Source organism: Sarcophilus harrisii, chromosome 1, assembly GCF_902635505.1.
Source record: "Sarcophilus harrisii chromosome 1, mSarHar1.11, whole genome shotgun sequence".
Lineage (NCBI taxonomy): Eukaryota > Metazoa > Chordata > Mammalia > Dasyuromorphia > Dasyuridae > Sarcophilus > Sarcophilus harrisii.
In genome coordinates this window covers 350239288-350263061 of record NC_045426.1, presented here as the reverse complement: position 1 = coordinate 350263061, position 23774 = coordinate 350239288, and the positions used below count along the sequence as shown (strand labels likewise).

The following is a 23774-nucleotide window of genomic DNA, read 5'->3' as shown; positions in this document are numbered from 1 at the left end:
CCAATTCCTTTCCTACATCCCCTTTTTCACTGTCACACATATTTCTCAACTCCCATTGTTCCTGCTGCCTCTTCCTCTTTTTTGGCATAGCAGAATAGGCACTGGCCCTTAAAAAAAGGAACTGGGTTCAATCTCAACTCTAATAATATCTTCTTCTCCTAGGCATTCAATTTCCTCAACTGTAAAAGGAGATAGGCAGCTAGATGGTTCAGTGTTGCTGATCCTGGAGGCAAGACTACTTGAGTTCAAATTTGGCCACATTCAAACTCAGAACGTAGATGTTTCTTCTTAAAGAACTAAATCTCCTTATTTATGTATGGAATCCAAAAAACAAGGAAGACTCAATAATATCATTGAAAGGTTGAGATATAGAGAGATTACAACTAGCCATATAAGACCAATACAGAATGAAATATTATGTTTAATAGTAAAAAACCCCAATCCCAAATAATCTTGCTTTCTACTATGTATACACACATATATACACATTGTACATATTTCAAATGATCTGTGGTGACTAAATCTAAGGGCACTGTGCTTTACTTAAAATTACATACCTTCTGGGATGCATTGTCCAAGGATAAACTTATAACCCTTGCAGCATTTTTTCCTAAAAAACAAACAAGAATGCTATTTTTAACAAGAAGGTACCTGTAGTTACAATGATATTTTTCTATCAGGTTTTATTTATTTCTATCAGGATTTTAAAAAGAAATTATTTCCCAAAAAGTCTCTGTGGTACAAATATAGTGCTAATGGCTCAAAGAGTTCAAAAAGCACAACGTTAACATTAACATCTGACCTTAGAAAATGCATTTATTTAACCTTATTGGGCTTCAGTTTCTTCATCTTTTAAATGTGCAAATTGGACTGAATGAGCTCTAGGATACTTTTCTAGATCTCTTAATACTAGCATTTCCCCCTCTCTCTAGTTATACTGAAAATAATCCTTCTTAACCTATAAATCAAGTACATTGGCTTGAACTCTCACCAATTGCTTCACTATAGAGATATTCATTGAACCTTAGAATCTTGGAACTTTAGGACTACTAAGGACCCTAGCTCATCTCAGCTTACTTACAGATGAGGTAGCTGAAGCTCAAGGAAAAAATACTCATGCAAAGTTCTATGTTTACTTAGTGGCACAAATGACAAAAGAGTACTGGCCCTGGAGTCAGGAGAACTTGGGATCAAGTCTGGTCTTAGACACTTTTTAGCTGTGTGATCCCGGGCAAGTCACTTAACCCTGATTACCTTAAATTTTTTTTGAAATATTAAAAAAATGAGACTAGAACCAAAGTCTTCTATATTTTTGCTTGGTGTTCTTTGAACTATATTACTATACTACTCCAAACATAAATTATGGAATGACACCTGAATTATCTAAGTTTATAAATATAGTTTGAGGCAGTTTTCCAGCTAATGATTGTGTAATGTTAAATAAAGTGATTCCTGCCATGTATTCATTTCTGATTGAAGACATTCTCCTTTTCTTCAGATTTGCTCTTTTTCTTTTTTATACCTCCCAGACTCTTGCCTTCCAAACCCTATCACTATTGCTACCTTTCCCCTTCTCCTCCTTCCCATTAAATTAATACTTATTAATTTTAATATTTATTTCCTTTTCCTCTTTCTCATTGATATAGCATTTTTTCTAGTCCCATATCATCAGCTTTAGCCCTTTAAAAATTAAGGCCATTCCCTTTCACTCAGTTCTTGTACGTTATTATTACAAGGACCTCTTCTTTGGAGGAGGACCATCAGTCACTTTATCTACCTATAATACTCTTTGGGTTTAGGGGCCCAGAAATTCTTTAATACAGCCACCTCCATTCTCCAGGGACTCAGTGGCTTCTTTGAAGAGCAATCAATAGGTATAATAGAAAATTAACCCACTCCTTTTAACTAAGTTTTGAAGCTGTCAAGAAATAGATCTGCTTAAAATTTTTTCTGATATGGTTAAATATGAAATCACAGAATCTCTGGTTTGGAAGAAACTTCATAAGTCATCTAATCCAACCTGTAAATGACTGAGAATTCCCTCTACAGTATCATATAAAGTCATTCAGCCTATACTTGAAGATTTCCAATAAGGAAGAACTCATTATCTCATAGCAGCCCATTTTTGTACAGCTCTAATTGGTTTGAATTTTTTGCTTCTATGAAGGTAAAGTCTTCCTCTTTGCCACTTTCAGGTACTACTCCTGGTCAGGACTTCTGAGACCCAGTAGATCAATTATAATCTCCTTTCCATGTAATAACCCTCCAAATGTTGGCAGATAGCTTCCATGATTCTCACTTCATCTTTCTTCAAGTATTTTCCTCTTCAAGCCTGTTGTCCCTGAAATTCATTGAACTAATCCTCATATGACATGAAATCAAGGCATTTCACCATGCTGATGTCCATATTGAATGCTTTCTTAAACTGTAGTGCCTGAATGGAATGTAATATTTCAAATGTGCTCTGATACAGAGAGACTATCACATCCCTAACCAAGACACTAGGTAATAAAATAAGAACAATTGCAATAATACTGATTATTATTTTAATTAACATATAATTATATATATATATGTATGTATATATATACATATATATGTATATATATACATACAATATATATATATATATATATATATATACGTGTGTGTGTGTGTGAACATCCCTGAAATCTGGAAAATCTGTATAAAATTTTTTGGCCCTCCCTTCAAATCAGAAAAGAATGAATTTTTTTCTTTTTCCTTTTATGGAGTGTTTGCAGTACCTTGTAAAATTGGGGTTGATATTATACAATATTATATATATATTTTCTGCATTTCTGAGTTTTAAAACTTTTTCTATGTTGGCAGCTTCCACAAAACTTCCCCCAAATTCCCATTTAACATTTTATGTTGACCCACAATATATTGAAATTGTGATGCGGAAAGTTGCAATGTGGAGAGGACAACTGTATTAACTAAGCCCAATGCTCTCACTTTTCAAGATTTTAAAAAATCCTAACTATTGTTTTAACTTATTGGCAATCTCTTACAGCTCTCTGCAAATTTGTCTTTGGATATTTAAAGAAAAGGGGTAATTTCATGTTATTATTTTCTACTAATTTAAAAAAATTATAACCATATAGAATTTCAATTGCATTATAGAACAAATCTATTTGAGTGGGCTAGCCCAGGAGTCTAATAATCATTTACAAACTTGTTTCCGTGAGAAAATGCATTCTGAGTCTGATAGACCTGATTGATAAACAAATCAACTTACTAGTTAGGAGCTAGAAAAGAGAAACACGGGTTACATATAAAAACAAAGTTGGGAAGAATACAAAAATGGAACCCAAAGGGATACTAGAATCCTGTAGTAATTTTTTCTTGTTCTATCCTAAAGAGTGTCCCCATTGAGGCTGAGGGATGTGTGAAGAAACACCTGGATTCCACAGTAAAATATTTGGCACTTAGTTATCAGTACATTTAAAATGAAATAAGAATAAGCCCCTGACAAAGGGTTTAGATTGACAGTTGCTTCTCTCCCAGGAAGATTATTCTGGATCTTTTTTCAGCATATTTTATTAGGTCTTGGGGAACAACAATGTCATTCTTTCCTAAATGCTCTGGAAGACATTTTCTTGAGGACATGGCAATATCCCACTTTCTAATGAGTAATTTACATTTCACATTAAAATTGATATAGACATCAAAAGCCAAATTTGAAGTTTTCTGTGACAAAAGATCCCTTCCTTGTGGTATAAAATATTTTTTACACTGGTAAAAGATCCCCAAGTTTCCATCCCAGGGATTTCTCACATTGATGAAATCAGGGATCTGCCCTTTCATCTCCCAAAAAGCTCTACCCCATTCCCTGTGTGCTTTTTAATGTTACCAAAATGAAATTCTCTGATTGGTTCCCAATACCCCAAACTTATAACAATAGGAAAGAATATTAGTTGAAAAAATTGTTCATTTTAATTTTTATGGTCATTACTTTACTGAAATCTCAAGGTGTCATATAAGGGAAAAAAGCAAGACTTCTAAATGATCTGGAACTGTGATTTTTTTGGCTTTATAAGAAAGAAAGACAAAGTGTGTGTGTGTGTGTGTGTGTGTGTGTGTGTGTGTTTGTGTAACAGATGTTTCTAATACTCAAGTCAAAAATCACATTTAAACATATGGTTTTATTTTTCTTTCTATTTTGAATAGCATAACTATTCAAGGTATGGGTCTCTGAGATGTTTGATAGCATTTTAACTTCCATAGATATCGATACAATCTTTCCAGTCTTCTTCACCATAAAGGAGACAGTAAAGTCAAGAACCTCACGACCCTTTTGAACATCTGAAGACTTGGGATTGTCAACACCATGGAGCCAATACTAATCTGCCATTGGCCTTCCTTATAAAATTAAATTAAAATGAAGTGATTTGATTTGTTTTCAAAAAGTTATGGAATTCTGTCAGGAGAAGCTCTGGACTCAGAGACTGACCACATGGACTTTATTTTAAATGCTTGTACAGCAAAGAATTAAATTCCCCTTTGTTATTTCTTCTTAATTGCATAACTAACACCAGTGTGATGTTGAAGGGTTGCAAATCAGTAATTCAAACCCATCCCCTACATGACCAACCTACAATTCATTATAATAGATCATTATTTTGCATGTGAAACATCAATCCATTGCAAGGGACTATTTCAAAATAAACAAAGTATTATTCTAAACTATGGAAAAATAAATCTTGGCTTCATATTTTATACAGTTTCAAAGATTAGCTACAACATAAATTATCTTTAATGAAGTTTAGACAGCCCAAGCAAAAGTTTTGCCTTGCTATGAAAACACTGGTTCTCATTAGACTTCACCACAAACACTGTCGTGGGATGTTATCTTAAAAAAAAAAAACAAATCCAGAAGGAAAAAATTCATAGGTGTGTCTAGGCAGAGGCCATTCCTAAATTTCAGTTTAGTTCATTAATGCAGACACTCCTCACCGATTCACAGTTAAGGGGTATAGAGTGGTTAGCTAACTCTTGCCAACAGAGAGTAACATCTGCTAATCAGGGGATTGATGGGGTTTTTCTCAGACACCCCAGAGCATGAGGACACACATCCACAAAGATAAGCAAAAGCAGTGCAGCCCAGGAAAAATACCCTACTTCGCAGGTGTCCCTGGGAGTTTTTGGAAAAGAAAACAAGATGGAGGAAATGAAGATAGCACAAAAAGAAATCAACATTAGATTATCCAGTGATCCCTTGGTGTTAGATCCTGGAAGAGAATGATAGAAGGAAAAATAGTTACAGAATCAGAGTTCTGAGAAGACAAAGAGAAATAAGCAGGTTTGGATTAATAGAAGGCTTCTCAGTTTGCTTTGCCTCTGACACAAATGGCAAGAGCTTGATTCCAGGGTCTCCAACTCCAGCTTTCTTTGCTGTCATCACTCATATAGATGGAACAGTGGCTAGAGTATAGGACCTGGAGTCAGGAAAAATATGTCTAGTCTGTTATTTAAAGAATTAAAAAAAATTATTTGCCATCATCATGGAGCATTTCTATCTTGCAGTCCAAAAATGAAAAGAATTAACTATATAGATGGGAAAGTTCTCCACATATTACTGATTGTGGACAACTTTGGGCTGATGGCTCAAAGCCCTGAGATATTTCAGATACTCCTAAATGTAATCCATAATCACTCCAAAGAGTCTAATTTAACTATCCCCTGAGAAAAATCCTAGTGGATAAAGACTTTCTATAGCTGGACAGATATTCTGCAAAGCTGTCAATGCATAATACAAATGGACACTGAAATAGGCTCAAAATTGAGCAGCAAAAGGAGAATGGATTGGGTGGATTTAAGGAAATTGCCCAGTCCCTTTTATTAACCCCAAACTTCTGGAAACTAAATCCCAACATCTCAACATAAATCTTATTTTATGATGTATGCCCATCAATCATAGAATATTATAATCTTTGAGTAGTTAAAATTGAGAGTAACCCAAAGAGCAGTGGAGACACACCCAGTAAATACAAGTAGGCTTCAGTAAGTTAACACTGAATACTTGTAAATGTAATAAATGTAAAAAATGTAAGAGGTATCATCAGAGATACCAGAAAACAAGTCAGACTAGTCATATGAAGAAAGTTAGAGATAATTGGTGGCCAACTCACAAGATTCACTGGGTTCCATACCATCTTAATAGATCTCTAGGAAAGCTTCCTGCATTTGGAATAAATTTCCTGAGTAGAATTTAGAATTCCTAGGAGAACATGGACAAGAGTTGTACAAGATGAGAAGGAATGGAGGGAATGTAATTTAAACCACTGGAGAGATTTATGGAATCCCAGAAACATCAAAACACATAAAATGATAAACTTAGTAATAATAACAAACTTTCAAATGTATAACAACAATAAAAGAATATGCATGAAATTGTAAACTTTGTTAATGATAATTTGTTTTATGTACATATTAATTTTTAATAAGAGAATATTCTACTGGATCCTATATTCTCTTCTTTTTATTCTATGAACTTTCAGATTTTATTAATTATAATTATTACTTATATAGTTATAATCCATGTGTATATTGTTGCTATGATCCTTCTTTTTTGTATTACCTCATAAATCTCCCTTTATTTCTTTTTATTCTACATAATTGTTATTACTTATGGAACAATAACATTCTGTTCCATTTATACATCTAATTTTTTAAGTCATTCCACAATCATTGTCCACTTGAACTTTCTCCAGTTTTTGTGGGGTTTTATTACTATGACAATACTGCTATGAATGTATATGTATAAAAATATCCACAAACATACATATATATATATATATATATCTTTATATCTATTTTATATATAACAGATGTGACTTTTTTCTCTCTATATAGTGACTTTAGAATATGGCTCTAGAAGTGGCATTACTGTGTAAAACATTATGAAGAGTTTTTTTAACTCTTACTGAAGTTTGCCATTCAATTCAGAAGGCATTTTGGGAGCCCCTACTTTGTAATGGAGGCAGGTAGGTGGGCGCATTGAATACAGCATTGGTTTCTGGAGTCAAGAAGAACTGAGTTCATATCTGGCGTCAGACTCTGTGAGTCTCTGAGCAAGATACTTTATTTACTCCTATTTGTCTTAGTTTTTCATCTGCAAAATGGAGACATACTGAAGAAGGAAATGACAAACCACTTGAACTTTTACTCTTAATCTAAATTTCCTTGATTGGCTTTCAGTGAATTTTTAGTATATGAGATTTTTCTCATTAGATAAAAGGAAGATAAGATTCCAAATAAAGGACATATCTCTACATCTCTCTTTTCCTACATCCCTTCTGAGCTGAGAATAGAGATTTTAAACACAGATAATTCATTTGGCCAAAAGAACTAGTCTCCAAGGAAGCCTGATAACCCTACCTTTAAAAGTCAAGAATCTAACAGACTTTCAAGGTAAAGTCTGTTGTCAAGAAAATAATAAACCCTGTTTATTCCAAAGATAGCTCAAGGACAGTGTTATTTCTTCACATCCAGAACTAATCAGTTTTTCTATGAAGATATCTGAGAAGTAAAAAGCCAAGGCTTACATTTTCTGATTAGATCAATCACACATTTTAGAAGGAGTAGGAAGATACAATCAGAGAAACTCCCTCAATATACTTACTCTAGAATGAAATCATTAAATAATTACCGTGCAAGAAGGAGTAACACAGTCATACCAACAATGACTGATAGAGATATGAATTTGTCTAGACATTCTAAAAAGCAGTTTGGAATCTTGTTGCTGTTGTTGTTTTATTATCGTGGGGTTTAGCGACTAAAATGTCACTCGAGTCAGATATCTCACTGTTAGCCAAGGAGGTCAAAGTCAGAATGAAAATACCTTCTATACCAAAATATTCATAGCAATATTTTTCAGCAAATATTTGGAAACAAAATGGGTACCCACTGATTACAAAATGGCAAAACAAATTGTGGATATGATTATAATGGAATATATTTTAGCTATTAAAAATGAATGTACAGGAGTCAGAGAAATGTGGAAAGATTTGTGTGAACTGATGCAGAGTAAAGTAAGCATATGCTGGGAGACAACATATACAATGACTATAGCAGTGTAAATAGAACAAACAATAAAAGGAAAGTAAATGCTATGTTATTATAATCACCAATCTTAGCCATAAAGAAGGAATGAGGAAAAGTGACTCTTCTTTTGCTGGAGACTGTAGATAGCATGTTCCATATGTTGATAGATATGGTAAATGGATGGCTTTTTTGAAATATTTTATTTGAATTTTTTTGAAATTTTGAATTTTTGAATATTTGAAATATTTTAAAAATATTTACTACAAAGAAAGGCCCTCGGAGTTAGGAAGAGAGAGAGTATATTCAGAAATTTTTTTTATAAAAACAAAAGAAACTAAAGTATGACTGATTTTTCTGAATATTCATTCTTGTTCTCTTGGGCTAGTCTTTGTTCTAATCCTTAAAGAAAATAGCCTAGAAAGTTCTATCCTCAAATCTCTTATTTTTTACTTGTATAGGCTCTCCTTTGGCAGTATCATTAACTCCCAGATCTTCAACTTTTCTCTCTACATAAATGATTTCAAAACCTTTAGTGACAATTTTGACTTGCTGACTCTTCTGATTCTTTCCCACTCCAGTTCAACTATCATACCATTGTAAACGTCTTCATGTGACGCTCTACAATGCTATGCCTTTGCTCAAAATACTTTAATAGATCCTTATTATAGCTCAAGTAAAGTTCAGATTTATTGGCTTTCTGCCAAGGGGTGTTATTCTTTCTTTTCATTTTTTCACCACTCTCCTCCACTCTAGCCAAACTGGAATGCCTGTCTTCTCTATTATTTGTCCCATGTTTTCCTTCCACTGTGCTTTTATCTGTACTCCATCATCTTTTCATTTCACATCCTGTTGTACTCCTTTGGACATTTGCATCACTGTCTTAGGAACTTCCTCAGAGATCATATCAGCCTTGGTGCTCATACTTTATCAATATCCTCTATCCCTCTGATTGAAGGGTAGAATGAAGAGATCCTTCAAAAATCTCCATTTAAGGAGAATACCCAACCCCCTCCCTTAGGTCAACTAAGTCAATTTTTCATTCAATTGAAGCTCTTTGAGGGCAAGATCTGTCTTTTTCTTGCTGAATCTTTATCTCTAGAATTTAGCACAATTCCTGACAGAGAGCAGGAATATCATAAATTTTGATTGACTGACTCTTGAAATGTCTCTTCTTCTCTGCCTGTTAAATTCCTAGCCCCAAATTCATCAACCCTCCCTGATTTCCAGTTGGAAATTGCCTTGCCTCCAGGGATTCACATAACCCTTGCCCCTCTCTAATACATTTAATATGTTATATTGTATATTCATGTTGTATGTATTCCTATGTTATTCTCCTTCTAACCTGTAAATACTTTGAGAGCAAGGATCCTATTTAGGCAAACTTTATCTCTCTCCCAGAGCCTAACATAAGTAATATTTGTTGAATTGGATAAAATCCAATCCAATCCACTCATTTTACAGATAATTTCCCTCTCACCAGCCATACACTCCAATAATCAATCTGAACCTCTGGCTCAATTCTTTTGGAATCTGTCTCCTCCTCAGATGGAAAAGATTAACAAAAATATATATAAATACCCTTACTCTTAGGAACTGAACAGTGATGCTGCCTTTTGGCTGAATTGAATTCAAGCTGGATTAATCCCAGTGACATTAATAACATGTTTAACTGTGAAATTGCATATGTATCCTAAGTCCTCAAAGGTAAATGGACGCATCTTTTTTTTTTTTTTTGACTCTGAGCATGTCCTCATTCATATTCACAATAATAAAACTACTCCCCTAAAGTGCAGCAGGATCAGAAAATAAATGCAAAGATCCTAATCAACTGATTTTTCCTGTCTAGCTTTGACATTATCTGTCCATGAAAGACCTAGCTATGGGAAATTGATTCTCATGACAGTGTCCCAGAGTTTTCAACCCCCCTTTCCCATGTACTCCGTTATCCAGCAAAATAACTTTAATGGAGAAAAAAGTGACATAGTCATTCTCAGTTTCAGTCACCATCAGTGTCATTTTCTGGATTACCTGGACCATAAAACAAAGCAAATTCAACTTGCTGATTAGACCAGTTTCCTGCCTTTCTATGCTTCTATACCAATTACTAATTTGCATGTCAATCACTCAATTGTCTGGAACCAATTTCACGGTTTTCTGAGAATCAAATTCCTTATGTGTCTGTCAAATGACAAAATAATTCTGGGAGTACCAATTGCTAGATTTGACAATGAGTTTGCCAAGATTTCATTTACAGGAATTCTGAATTTGGAAAAATTTCTTTATTAGTTTTCTCTGGCTCTTTGTTTCTCTTTCTTTTCCTCTCTTTTATTCTGTCTCTGCTTCTGTTTCTATATTTCTTTCAGTCTCTGTTTCTTTCTCTATGTTTCTATCTCTATTTCTGTGGACTGTTTGAATGAAAGATAAAAAGATCTGGTCCATCTCATTTATCACCATAACTTTAGAATGTTAAGTGGAAGCCTTTGAGATAACTCTGGGGGGAATTTCCCAAGGTCAGTGTTGCTGACTATTTAATAATCAACCTTTCACTTCTTATCTTTTCCCTAGAGATACACATCCTAGGGGAAAAGATCCTGTAGTTGAAAACAACCATTTCCCTTTAAACTTGTTCTGACCCCTAATTAATGAATGAATTCAACCTTAATCTGGCTAGGCTTATTGTTGGAATGATTCAATCATGGGAAGAAGCAGGTTGTAGTGGAGTGAAGGTAGTTCTAATTCTTTTTTATTTGATGGCTTAATTAATTCCTTATGTTTTTTACATTATAGTGATGGGTAAATAGAATACACTACATCTTCTTCTATACAATAATCCTTCCCTTCTAACAAAGAAAAACATTTAAACAAAACCAACCAACACAGCCACCATGTCTGAGTCTATGCAACATATGCACTTAGAGTCTCCCTACTCTATGGACAAAAGGGAGGTACATTTTTTGCCCTATTTCACCATGTATGTCAGCAATATCAACCCTCTTCTTTATATTCTATAGTTCCCCCCACCCATCTCATGCTCTCATCATAGTTTTCTTGGACCTGGCAATGTCTTCTAGTGGGTTTCTACATAATTCCCCAACCAAGAGAGCTCTGAGGCTCCCCATCCCCAATCAAAGGATAAACTCAGCACCAAAGAAAGAGGCAGTGATCTCCATTATGAGCACAAAAGTAGTATAATAATCATATAGGCTATTTATAGGAGCTATCTGGTGGCCAGACTATTCAGTAGATCCTCATATTTCTTCAGAATCAAATCTTTGTCTCAAATCTATCTCCAATTCAATCCATTCTCCTCAAAGGATGCAGAGGTGGGAGGAGTACAAGCTGAGGGGAAGGGGAAAGAAAAAAAGGCAATAAGTATTTACTATTACCATTTTACTGTTGAGGAAACTGAAGCATAGGAAATTGAAGGAGACTGAAGCTAAGTAACCTGCCCGGGGTCACACAAGTAGTCTCTGAGGTCCAACGTTTATATATATAACAAATATTATTTTATTTGATCTTCACAACAAATCTAGGAGTTATGTGGGTGCTATTATTGTGAGGAATCTGAGGCAAACAAGGAGTAAGTGACTTGCCCAGGGTCACACAGCTAGGAAGTGTCTGGGGTAGGATTTGAACTCAGGTCTTCCTGACTGCAGGCCTGATGCTCTATCCACTGAGCTGCTTCTAAAATAGTTTTAGGTGCAGATCTGCTTGTGTTATCTTTTACTCAATAAATTCAAATGGCTTCCTATCCCCTCTAGGATAAAATAGAAACTTTCCTCTTTGACATTTGAAATCCTTTATACCCAGGCCCAGTCTTCCTTTACAGACTTATTATATATTATTCCCCTGAATAGTCTATACAGTCCAATAAAACAAGCTCTCTATGTCTATATGTTCTCCATATATCCTCCATATATCTACCAGAAACCCTGAGGGTAAGCCCTCCCAGATTGATTTTTTTTTTTACTAGATAAAAGAGATCATTCATTACCTCATTTCTTACCTAGCCTTAATAAATGAGACCTGTTCAAGACCCTAGCTTAATTAAAAAGACCAAAGATCACCACTGCTTCTAGAGGCATCTCCAGCCATTTTGATCTATATCTTACCACGGGACGCTCTGGCGGAAAAAGTGAAGCAGGTAACTTTGCACAGCCCTCCCTTACTTAAATCCACTTGCATATCACAGCATCACTCCCTGATGTCATGGTCCTCTTTAAGAATGAAGGACAAACAACAACAACAAAATTGTACTTAGATATTCTTCCATGTTTGGAATGCCCTCCCACCTCATTTCCAGTTCTTGGAATCAATCATGAGTTTTCTTCAGAATGTATTTCAAATGAGACTTTTGTGAAGATTTTCCTCATTCACTCAAGCTCCTAGGGACCTCCATCCCCTGCTATCTTGTATTTATTTTTCATCTTTATATAATAACAGATTTTTATCAGAAATATTCAATGCCCAGTTGATAGTTTCCTTCTTATTCTCAATTTTGCATTGTGCCTCTAAACTACTCATTCATCTCCTCTTCAAATCATAGGAATGTGAAATTACTCCACATATACTTTTGAAAGAAACTTCTCCTTTAGTTGGAGGCCAAAACCCTACACATTTTCCCTTTCTTGGGAAAACAAAGCACAGTATCTTTCTTGGTTTGATATAGACTAATAGAAAACCTCCAATCCCCCCCCCCCCCCCGCGGAAAATCAGTCCTTAACTTTACTCAGGACAATATCCCAAATGGAAAATGGGGGGGGGGATTTATAAAACTCCCAACAATTTATTAGTTCAGATACTTTTACAAATACAACTAATAAAAATAATTGAAAACTAAAAACAGTAATGCTGTTTTCTAGATTTAATATTCCCTCTTTCTCTAAAGAGTTGCACAGGTTATTCCCCCATGCCTGGTCTGCATTCTTACTTTCAGAATCTTATCTTCCTTCAAAGTTCTGTCCATGTAGCATCTCCTCTAAACCTCAGTTTCTAAGAATTCTTTCCTAATTCCCCCTCTCTCAGCACGCATTTCCTCTTTTATTTACTAGCTTCATACATATTGTATCTCCCTCGTATTATTTGTTGTGGACAGGGACCATTTTGTGTCTCTTTTTATGTCCCCAGTCTGGCAAATTTTCTTCCACGAAGTAAGCATTTAACAAACATTTGTTGGATTGCCAATCAATCAATAAACATCTATTAAGTGCCTAACTATGTTCCAGGCACTATGCTAAATGACTGTACTGAATTATAATATTTGCTAATGGATATCTTTGAGCCTCAGAGACAGCAAGGAGCACGGACTTGCAGGCAAAACAATGATGTGGCCATCACAAAATGAATTCCAGACACAAATTTCCATTGATATTTGGACCAGATATTTCAATCAGCTACACAGTCTTGTGATACCTTCAATATTTTCTCCATAGTTTGTAAATCCTAAAGAATGTTTTATCTTGAAATCAGTAATTCCATCCACTACAAAATATCAAATCAATCAATGATTTAAAATTGAAAACAGCCCCCTGTAGAAGATCTCCTGCCATTAGTATTGTTTAGAATCTTTATGGAGTGCTTGGACCAAAATCATGCATCTAGATCATACATCTAGAGCTGCCAAGGAACTTAGAAGTTATTTAGTCTAATCACTTGTTCTGGATTAGGAGTTGAAGATTCGAATGAAAGGACTTGCCCAACAAGCCACAAGTAGTAACTGGCAGAGTCAAGATTTGAACTCAGTTCTCTGTGACTTTAAATGCAAATTGCTTTGCTCTACACCAAATTTCTTCCTTCTGTTAAAAATATTTTTTTCAATTAACAAGTATTTTTTTTCCTTTATCTACTTTCCACAATTGAGAATGAAAGACAAACGAAATACTTATAAGAAATATACAGAGTCAAGCAAAATAAAATCACACACTGGATATCAAAAAATGACTATTTTATTCTGCATCTTGAGTTTATCACTTCTCTGTTAGGAAATTAGTAATAATCTTCTTCATAATTATTCTTCCAGGATCATGATGGGCCATTGTGTTGATCAAAATTCTTAAGTTTTTCAAAGTTGTTTAATGTTATTATTGTACCAAATATTTTCCTTGTTCTACTCACTTCACTCTGTTTTAATTCCTTGGCAAATGCCTTTTAATCAAATCCTTGCCAATCTTTTACTCTAGGTATAGTCACCTGGTTTTCTTAAGATGAATGCAAAGTATTTTCCATCCTGTTTACAAAGAGGTAACAGATTTATCATTCCTAAATTAGGGACAATAAGTTTGCTGCACATTCCTTCAAAACTAACACCCCCTTTCTTCTGAAGAATCACAGAATTTCAGAGTTGGAAGGAACCTCTGTGGCATCAAGTACATCAAAGTGTATTTGAAAAGAATAATCATTATAGCATTCCCAACAAGCAATCAACCAGTCTCTACCTGAAGATATTTGCCGTTTTTGCAGCTTCTACCCATTGCTCCTGATTCTATCTTCTGATGTCAAGCAGAATAAGTCTTGTCTGTTTTCTGGGTGACAGACCTTCAAATACTTGAACACAGATTTCAGAACAGCCCAAGACTTCTATTTTCCAAGCCACCACCAGTTCCTTCAGCTAATCTACTTTGGGCAGAATCTCAAGGACCACCTCAACAAACTGAGAAGATTTCAAGTGCTCCTGAATCTGGTTATGCTTTAAGCTCTTTAATAGTTAAAAAGAGTTTATTTTCTTAATCTGTCATGAACCTTGAATTTAATAGACAGAAATTGTTTATAGACTAAACTGAACAACCCAAATAAAGATTTGAGACATAAAGAGCCTATACTGTAACATCATTCCTAGAATTAGAATGGCCAGAGAAGGCATCAAGACAAAAGCAATTCTAGTTTGAGATGGGGTCAATCAGAACTTGTATCCTAGGCTTACCTACCTTTAAAATTTATATCTGAAAATACTGATATAGCTATTAGATGAAGTGTACTCATATCTTTTTGCTCTAGCAAACAGAAAGATCAACATATACCTATTTGTGTATACTTTTTCGTTTCCATTAGAATATAAGCTCCTGGCAGGTACTGTTTTTTGCTTTTTACTTATTACCCTAATATTTAGCACAGTTCCCGAGACATAATAAGTGTTTAGTAAATGCTACTTCTTTGGGGAGGGTGGGGAGCAGAGGAGTCTCCTTTTTTAACTAAATATTTTTCCCAATTACATGCAAAAACAATTTTTGATTCATTTTTTAAAAATTTTAAAAATTTTCTCCCTTATTCTCCCTGCCCTTTTTGAGAAGGCAAGCAATTAGCTATAGATTATATAAAGTTATGTAAAACATTTCCATATTAGTCATATAATGAAAGAAAACACACCAAAAAACCCCAACAAAAAATAATCCATACACACAAAAAAGTTTTTAAAAAAAGATTCTTCAATCTACATTCAGACTCCTGCATTTCTTCTCTGAAGGTAGATAACATTTTTCATCATGAGTCCTTCAGAATTGTCTTGGATCATTATATTCTTGAGAATAGCTAAGGCATTAACAGTTATTGCTATTACTATGTACACTGTTTTTCTGAGTCTACTCACTTTACTTTGCAGCAGTTCATGTAAGTCTTCTCAGGTTTTTCTGAGAATATCCTGATTGCCATTATTATAGAATGATTTCACCACATTTGTACACCATAATTTGTTTAGTCATTCTCCATTTTATGGGTATTCCCTCAGTTCCAATTTTTTGCCACCACAAGAAGAGCTTCTATGAACATTTTTCTACATTTTGCATTAAAAAAATCTCTTTAGGTTGCAGATCTAGATGGAGTATTTCTGGGTCAAAGGATATGATAGATTTATAGCCCTTTGGGCATAGTTTCAATTTCCTTTCCAGAATGGCTGGATCAATTCACAACTCCACCAACAGTATGTTAGTATTCCAATTTTTCACATCTCCTCCAACATCTGCCATTCTCTTTTTCTGTCATATCAGCCAATCTGATGGGTGTGGGAGGGTGATGAATGCTTTTTGATTAATTAATAAACTGTTCTGTATTAAGACTTGGATTTATTATCTGTCTTTGAAGGGAAGTTGTCTTAAGCAGCAACTAGACTTGTCGGGTAGTTATTGTCATACAACAACAGCTGTGTTTCAGTTATACCACACCTATAATTGTTATGTTTGGCTAATGCTCTCTAATATTTATGTTCCAAATTTTGTCATTTTCACCACCACAATATCTCTCCCACATGACCTTCTAGAGCCCCCACCCTAATCCAGACATTCATCATTTCAAGCCTGAACTTCTAACTAGTTTCCATCCCAAGTCTTTCCTCTTCTCCACATAGTTACCAAAGTGATTTTCTTAAAGTACAAATCTCAGTATTTCACTTTCCCACTCAATAAGATCAAGTAAACTTCTTATTTATTGCTTCCAGAATAAAATATAAACTCTTCTGTTTGGCATTTAAAACCCTTCACAATCCAGCCTCATTCTACCTTTCTAGCTGCATTATCCATTATTATCCTTCCTGTATTCTTCAAATAATATTTCTTGCAGTTCTTTATGAATGAAGCTCCATGATGCTTTTGCACTGGCTGTACCACCATGGCAAGAGCTGACTTCTTCTTTCTTCTCTGCCTCTTAAAATGATGCTTCCTTCAAAACAAAACTCACATACTATCTTCTACATTATGTCTCTTGTGATTACCCCACATCCTAGTGCCCACCCTCCCAATACTATCTTCTATTTTTTCTCTATAGTCTTTATTCATAGCTGTATATGTATATGTGTTATGTTAGAATGTAAATATTTGAGGGTGAGGATTTTGTTTTGTTTTGTTTTTCTTTGTATTTATTGTATTCTTTATATTTCTGGTGCCCCAGTAGTAGGTGCATAATAATGCTTGCTAGTTGATAATCTAAAATAAATTTATCCAAAAGTTTGAATAATTTAACTACCTGAGAAAGTGTTTTGAGGCTATTTCATTCTTGTAGACCCATAAGAATTCAGTTTTCCTTAAAAATTAGACATTTCTCACAGGCCTCTTCGTTTATTCTATGGATAAGCCAGTTGGCAACACTAAGTGGTGCAGTAGATAGAGTGCCAGGCCAGGAGTCAGGAAGATTCATCTTCCTGAGTTCAAATGCAGCTTCAGACATTTATTAGCTGTTTAACCTTGTGCAAATTACATAACTGTAAAATATAAAATAAACTAGAGAAGGAAATAACAAATCAGCCCACTATCTTTGCCAAGAAAACCCTAGAGTCACAAAGAGTTAGACAAAACTGAAATGACCAAATAACAATAACCACCACATTTTACATAAATATTTTTCAGATTGAGCATGTTTCCTTTGTGTCAAGGTACCAAACTCTAGAATAGGGATTCTTTTTTTTCCTTTTCTTTCATTTTTTTTGACTTAATGGTATTTTATTTTGGTACTTTATAGTACTTTATTTATTTTTATTTGTTTGTTTTCTTGTTCATTTTATTTTTTTATTTGCATGTAAAAATAGTTTTAAACATTCATTTTTATAAGATTTTGAGTTCCCAATTTTTCTCTCTTCCTCCCTTTCCTCTCCCCTCCCCAAGACAAGGAGCAATCTTATATAGGTTATACATATACAATCATTTTAAATACATTTCCATATTAATCATGTTGTGAAGAAAAAATCAGAACCAAAAGGAAAAAACCATGAGAAAGAAAAAAAGAAAAAAAAGTAAAAAGTGCGATTTCTATCTGCATTCAGTTTCCATAATTCTTTCTCTGAATGTGGATGGCATTTTCCATTATAAGTCTATTGGAATTGTCTTGGATTGCTGTGTTGCTGCCAAGAGTTAAATCTATCATAGTTGATCATCACACATACAATAGAAATTCTTAACCTGGCTTCTGGGAAGTTATTTTTTTTAAAGCATTTTGATAACAGTGTTTCAACATAATCAGTTTCCTTTGCAATCCAATGTATATTACTTTACACATTTAAAAACATTATTTTGAAAAGGGTTCCCCAGATGGCCAAAGGTATCCTTGACATAAAAATGGTGAAAAATACCTATAGGGCTTCAATAAAAAATTTGGGCAAGTGTTTAAGAAGAGTTAGAGTTCTTTTTGAAAAAAAAAAAAAAACATTTGTTATACCTATAGATATGCGAGGAGCCTACCTATAAGCTAAAGCATTCTTCTGTGATTTTAACCTAAGAAGGCCAACTTCTCACAATAGAAAACTAACTTCTCCCTTAAATCTGTTCTCTAAAGAAATTGGCTCTTACTTTCACTAGCAATGCTCCTCATAGAGAAACAGTTATGAATCACCTACAATCCTGTAGTCTTCCTGTTTAAAATGTCTAATATATGAAAGAATGTATCTAAAGGACATAGCAACTAGCTGGTCTATTCAATATTTAATCAGTTGTATAGGATTGTAGATTTAGGCTGGAAAAGACCTCAAAAACTATTAAGTCCAACCCTTTATTAGCCTAATAAGGAAGCTGAAGCTCAAGAAAGTTAAATTATTTGCTCAATGTCATACAGGCTGCAAGTGGAAGAGGCAAATCTTGAACTCAAATCCCCTGACTTCAATAGAATCATATAGAAAAGGAATTACCTAGAAAATAGGTCAAAAAGAGATAATATAGGAATCATTGATCTCTCTTAAAATCATGATTAAAAAATTCCTGGATACTATTTCAGGAAATTATAAGTGAAAGTACTCCTTCCATGTTAGTAACACTACCTCCCAAAGTCTTCTGCATCCATCTTCTCCCATTTATGGTGACATTGCCTAGCCTCTCACATGGACTATTGCAACAGTCTCCTAATTCAACTTCCAGTTTCTATCTCTATTCTCTCCAATCCAAATGCCACAGAATTGCCAAACATTATTCCTTTTTTTCCTTATGACTCACCATTTCCTTTATTTGAACAAAATAATGAATAATCAAATTCTGGCTAAGAAAAAAAATCCAGTGATTTAGGGTTTAAACAAGTCATTCTGCACTGAAGTATCTATTTTGAAAGCTTGGGACTAATTAGATTTAGCTTAGTATTTTTAGTTTTGGTGCCCTTCTTGGTTAGTGGGCTCAGCAAACTTGGGGTCAGTAAGCTTAGAAGCCTTCTGAATTAATAGAACAATAGCATAGAATAGAATAATAATATAATAAAAGAAATAATAGAAGAATTAATAGCCTTCTTGATCTTAGAATCAGACTTAAAAGGTCTTGGGATGAGTCTTGGTAACCTTGGCTTTAGATTTGGATCAGATTTACTGATTTTGGTGGCCTTGAAGACGCTGGTGTCAGATTTAGAAGCCTTGGTGATTTTGGTGTAAGATTTGGTGACTTTGAGCACATTGGGCTTGGAAGCTTTGAGATCAATGAGTTTGGTTGCTTTGAGGTTAGTGATTCTAGCAACCTTAAAGTCAGACTTTATGATCCTGGGATCTGGGAGTTTGGTGCTGACTCTAGGACTTGGATGCTTGAGGACCATTTTGGAGCTGGCACTTCAGGCATTGGCCTGGAGGATCTTGGGCTTGAGAAACATGGTCTTGATGGTTAGTTAGCACCTGGGTAGCACCTGCCTGGGCCTTAACAGCTTTGGCATTGTTGGTCTGAATTTTCTTCAGTCCCTTCTTGTCTTGCTTTAAGGAAAAGCAGCACATTTCTCAGAAACTTGGTGTCATCCTTCTTCAGAGACTTGAATCTCTGACTTAAGTTTCTTGACACCATTTCAGTACCATTTTTATGATTAGTTGTGAGTGGTAAGGTTTTTTAGACTTAACCATTTTTACACTGGCACCTGTGAGGTCTCATAGGCACTCCATGGACCACAAGAGGCCAAGAGCAAGAGAGAGAAAGAGGTCAAAATAATATTCTTAAAGCATAAAGCTAACCATTTTACTTCCCTACTCCTTATTTCTACTAAGATAAAATACAAATTCTTCAGTTTGTCATGAAAGCCTATTATCCATTGACTTCATTCTACTTTCTAAGCCTGATTTCACATTACTTCATATTCATTATGATCAATATTCTGTCTTCCATCAGCACCCCATGCACAGGGTAGACTATATTCCTGCAATGCTGGCTCACCTTTACATTCCTTCCATCTCCCATCAGTATGCCATTGCTAGACAACAGTTTTACAATGTGCTCACCCTTAGCTCTTCTACCTCTTCAAATTTCTGATTTCTTTCAAGGATCATCCCATGTGCCATCTTTTACTTGAAGACTTTCTTGTTCTTCCTACTCAGTGATCACTCATCCTCAAATTATCTTATGAACTCTTATTTATTCAAATATTCTTGAGAGCATAAACTTTTCATTTTATCTTTGTATTAAAGAGCTCCCTATACATAGTAGGTGCTTAATAGATGCTTGTTGGATTTTTTAAATGCATTTTCTAACGTTATTTTCAGAAATCAAGGTTTGTAGATTATATTATCTCCCTTCTATAGAAATGCTGTCATGGTTGACAATTTTATTTTATATCCTAACTCTATGTAGAAGGCCAGTGCAAGAGACAGCCATGTGAACAATTTGCGTGCATTTTGTAAAACCACATTTCAAGACATAATTTACTCTGTTTCTTTGCCCTTCAGAGGGTTGCTCTAGGCTCCAGAAAAAAGTTTCTTCCCAAAGACAAATTTGTCAGAATGCAAAGTTAGTATGGCTTAATATGGTACCCTTTGTGCCTTGGTTGATACAAAGAGATGATTTCATTGCTGAGCAGACTGATTTCAGAAAAGCCTGGAAAGATATGAACTGATGCTAAGGGAAGTGAGCAGAACCAGGAGAACATTGTATATAAGCACAGGATAAAAAATTATCCTGCTCTTTATGGACCACATCTGATTATGTGATGATCAACTACAAAAGACAAATGCAGTGATCTGAGAAAATTCCAATAGACTTGAGATGGAAAATGCCATCCACAGAGAGAAAAAACTATGAAGACTGAATGAGGATCAAAGCATACTATTTTCATCTTTTTTTGTTTGTTTGCTTTTTTTTCTAGTTTTTTCCTCTTTTGTTCTAATTTTTCTTTTACAATAAGACAAATGTGGAAATGTGTTTAAAATAATTGTACCTATATAATCTATATTAGATTGCTTGCTGTCTTGGGGAAAGGGAAGGAGAGAGAAAAATTTGTGGTTGAGTAATAACTGCAAATAAATTAGTTTTTCACAAGGAGTACATGAATGCCTGGAATAAATGACGTAAGAGATAAGAAAAAATGCTTTTGAAGGAAAGAATTGGAAGAAAAATAAATAGTCTGAAATAGTCAGACACGGTGGTACAAGCAAAGAACTAGAAACTAAAGGTGTGTCTATCAACTTAGGAATTTCTGAACAAATTGGGTACCATAAGAAATAAAGAAAAAGATATTTTCAGAGAATTCTGGGAACTTGTATAAAATGATGCAGAGTAAATTGAACAGAACCAGAAAAATAATTTAGAAAACAATAATGACATTGAAATGACCATGACTTCAAGGGACACTGAGGAAGAATGCCTTCCATCTCTGAGACACAGGTGATGGATTCAAAGTACAGAAAAGACAAATATGTTTTGGAACATAGCTAGTTGTGGATTTTTTTGTGGTTGATTCTGCTTATTTGTTAGTTGTTTGTTTGGTTTTTTTTTAATTGAAGGAGAATTTGTATGGTTGGTAGGGGTGACAGAAATTGCCCTCTCTCCAAAAAAAAAAAAAAAGAAAGAAAAGAAATTCACTGAAACATTTAAAAAATATACAGAAGAGAATAAAACGTTCTGTAAGAAACATTGAACAAGTAGAATAATTTTGAAAGTAATATGTTAAATTTATTATTTACATGTATGTGCATATATATATATGCCTAGACATGTATATATACATAAAAATATAGTTAAAGCAAGTGGCATAGATTCATATTTTCATATATGATCTTCTTATGTTACATTTTGTATATGAAAGTGCAAGCACTTTCATATACAAAATAGCAAGCTATTTTGGTGTTTTTTGTTTCCAAAGGGCAGCTAGGTGGTGCAGTAGATGGATTGCTGGGCCTGGAATCAGGAAGATTTATCTTCCTAAGGTCAAATTTAGCTTCAGATAGTTAATACCTGTGTGATCACGGGCAAATCATTTAACTCTTTTGACTCAGTGTCCCCATTTTTAAAATGAACTGAGGAGGTAAATGACAAACCACTCTAGTATTTTTGTCAAAAAAAAATGGGGCCACAAAGAGTCAGACATGACTAAAAATGATTGCTTCTTGCCTTCATGGCTCCTGGAACAAATTGCTTTTTTCTACCCATTCCACTAGAGGAAATCTTCACTTGCTTGAGATAGATATCCCTCTAATACTTCAACAGATTTGAGTCCTGTTGACCATCCTTCAGTCTGGGTTAGTCCATCTGCCAAGATGGTTTAATCATGGTGTGGCCACTGCACAAACTATAGTTTCTTGGCACAAACTATAGCTTCTTGGAACCAATGAAAATTTTTGAATAGAGGAGTGAAATGATGGTGGTAATTTAGCAAGATTATTTGGGCAATTATGTGAATGACAAATTAGAGAAGGAATAAAATGTAGCAAGAAGACCAATTAGGAAATGATTCCTGTAGTTTAGGTGGGAAGGAATGAAGACCTGAATTAAGGCGATTTCAGTAGAACTGAGATAAAGGAACAGATGTGAGAGAGCTCTCACAAAGAAACACACAGAATCTCAGATCTGGAAGTCTCCTTAAATACCATTTAATCCCACCTACACCCAAATAAATATTTTCTCTATAATGTGCCTGAGAAGTGGTCATCCAGATATTATGGAGGTAGAAATCAAAGGAGTTGGCAACTGATTAATTATTATTATAGGTTAATGGAGGGGCAAGAGGTAAAGATAGGTTTCAGGTGAGTTTTTAAGAATTGGACTGCCATAATACAATTAATGGAAATAAAGAAGGAAGGAAATTTTATGGGGAAAGGTTTGATGATATGTTCAGTTTTAGATAATTTGAGTTTAAGAGCCTAGAGGTACATAGAGATGGAAATATTCAACAGAGTAATTGGAACTATGGGATAGATGCCCTGGACACAGGGTGAAGGGAAGATGGAGATATATAAATAATAGAAATTTGGGAGACATATGTATAGAGATATTCATTGAATATATTGTATATTGTATAGATAACCCATTGAAGCCACAGGAGTGGATGAGATAACAAAGAAAGGTTAGAGAGAGATGAGAAGAGAAACCAAGGGAGAACTTTGGAATATATCTGAGAAGATAAGGAGCCAACAAAAAAAAGAAGCAGTCAAAGAGGAAGATAACCATTACTATTCTTATTCTGTCTTCAGATCTTTGCACAGAATGCCCCACATAACCCGAAGTGCATGAGGATTCTCTTCTTATCCTCCTCTTACAATCTTTAGCTTCCTTTAAGACTTAGCTCAAGTATTATCTCCTAATGAAGGACTGGCCGATCTGATCCCCTTGTTTGCTAGAACTCCCATGGACATTATAGTATATTGTTTTTTGTATCTGTTTCGTATTTGCATATTTTCTTCCACATAGAATTAAACTTCTTGAGGATAGAGACTGTTTAATTTTTGCTTTTCTATCAGCAGATTCTTAATCAGTACGTGACACATATCAGATGCTTAATAAATGCTTATTAAATGAATGATTTGAAGTACAGAGTCAAGAGAGAAACAGACAATAAAAATAAGAAGA

The 23774-nt window shown here is 34.5% G+C and overlaps 1 protein-coding gene across 2 annotated transcripts in view; it reads right to left on the bottom strand.

Annotated features, from left to right (window-relative positions):
• CCBE1 (collagen and calcium binding EGF domains 1) overlaps positions 1-23774 on the bottom strand; it is a 332621-nt gene that overhangs the window by 52344 nt on the left and 256503 nt on the right. For both annotated transcript variants that reach the window (XM_003759973.3, XM_031945901.1), the window contains one exon: positions 558-610. In XM_003759973.3, coding sequence (XP_003760021.1) covers positions 558-610 — 53 coding nt within the window. The remainder of the gene's footprint in view (positions 1-557; positions 611-23774) is intronic.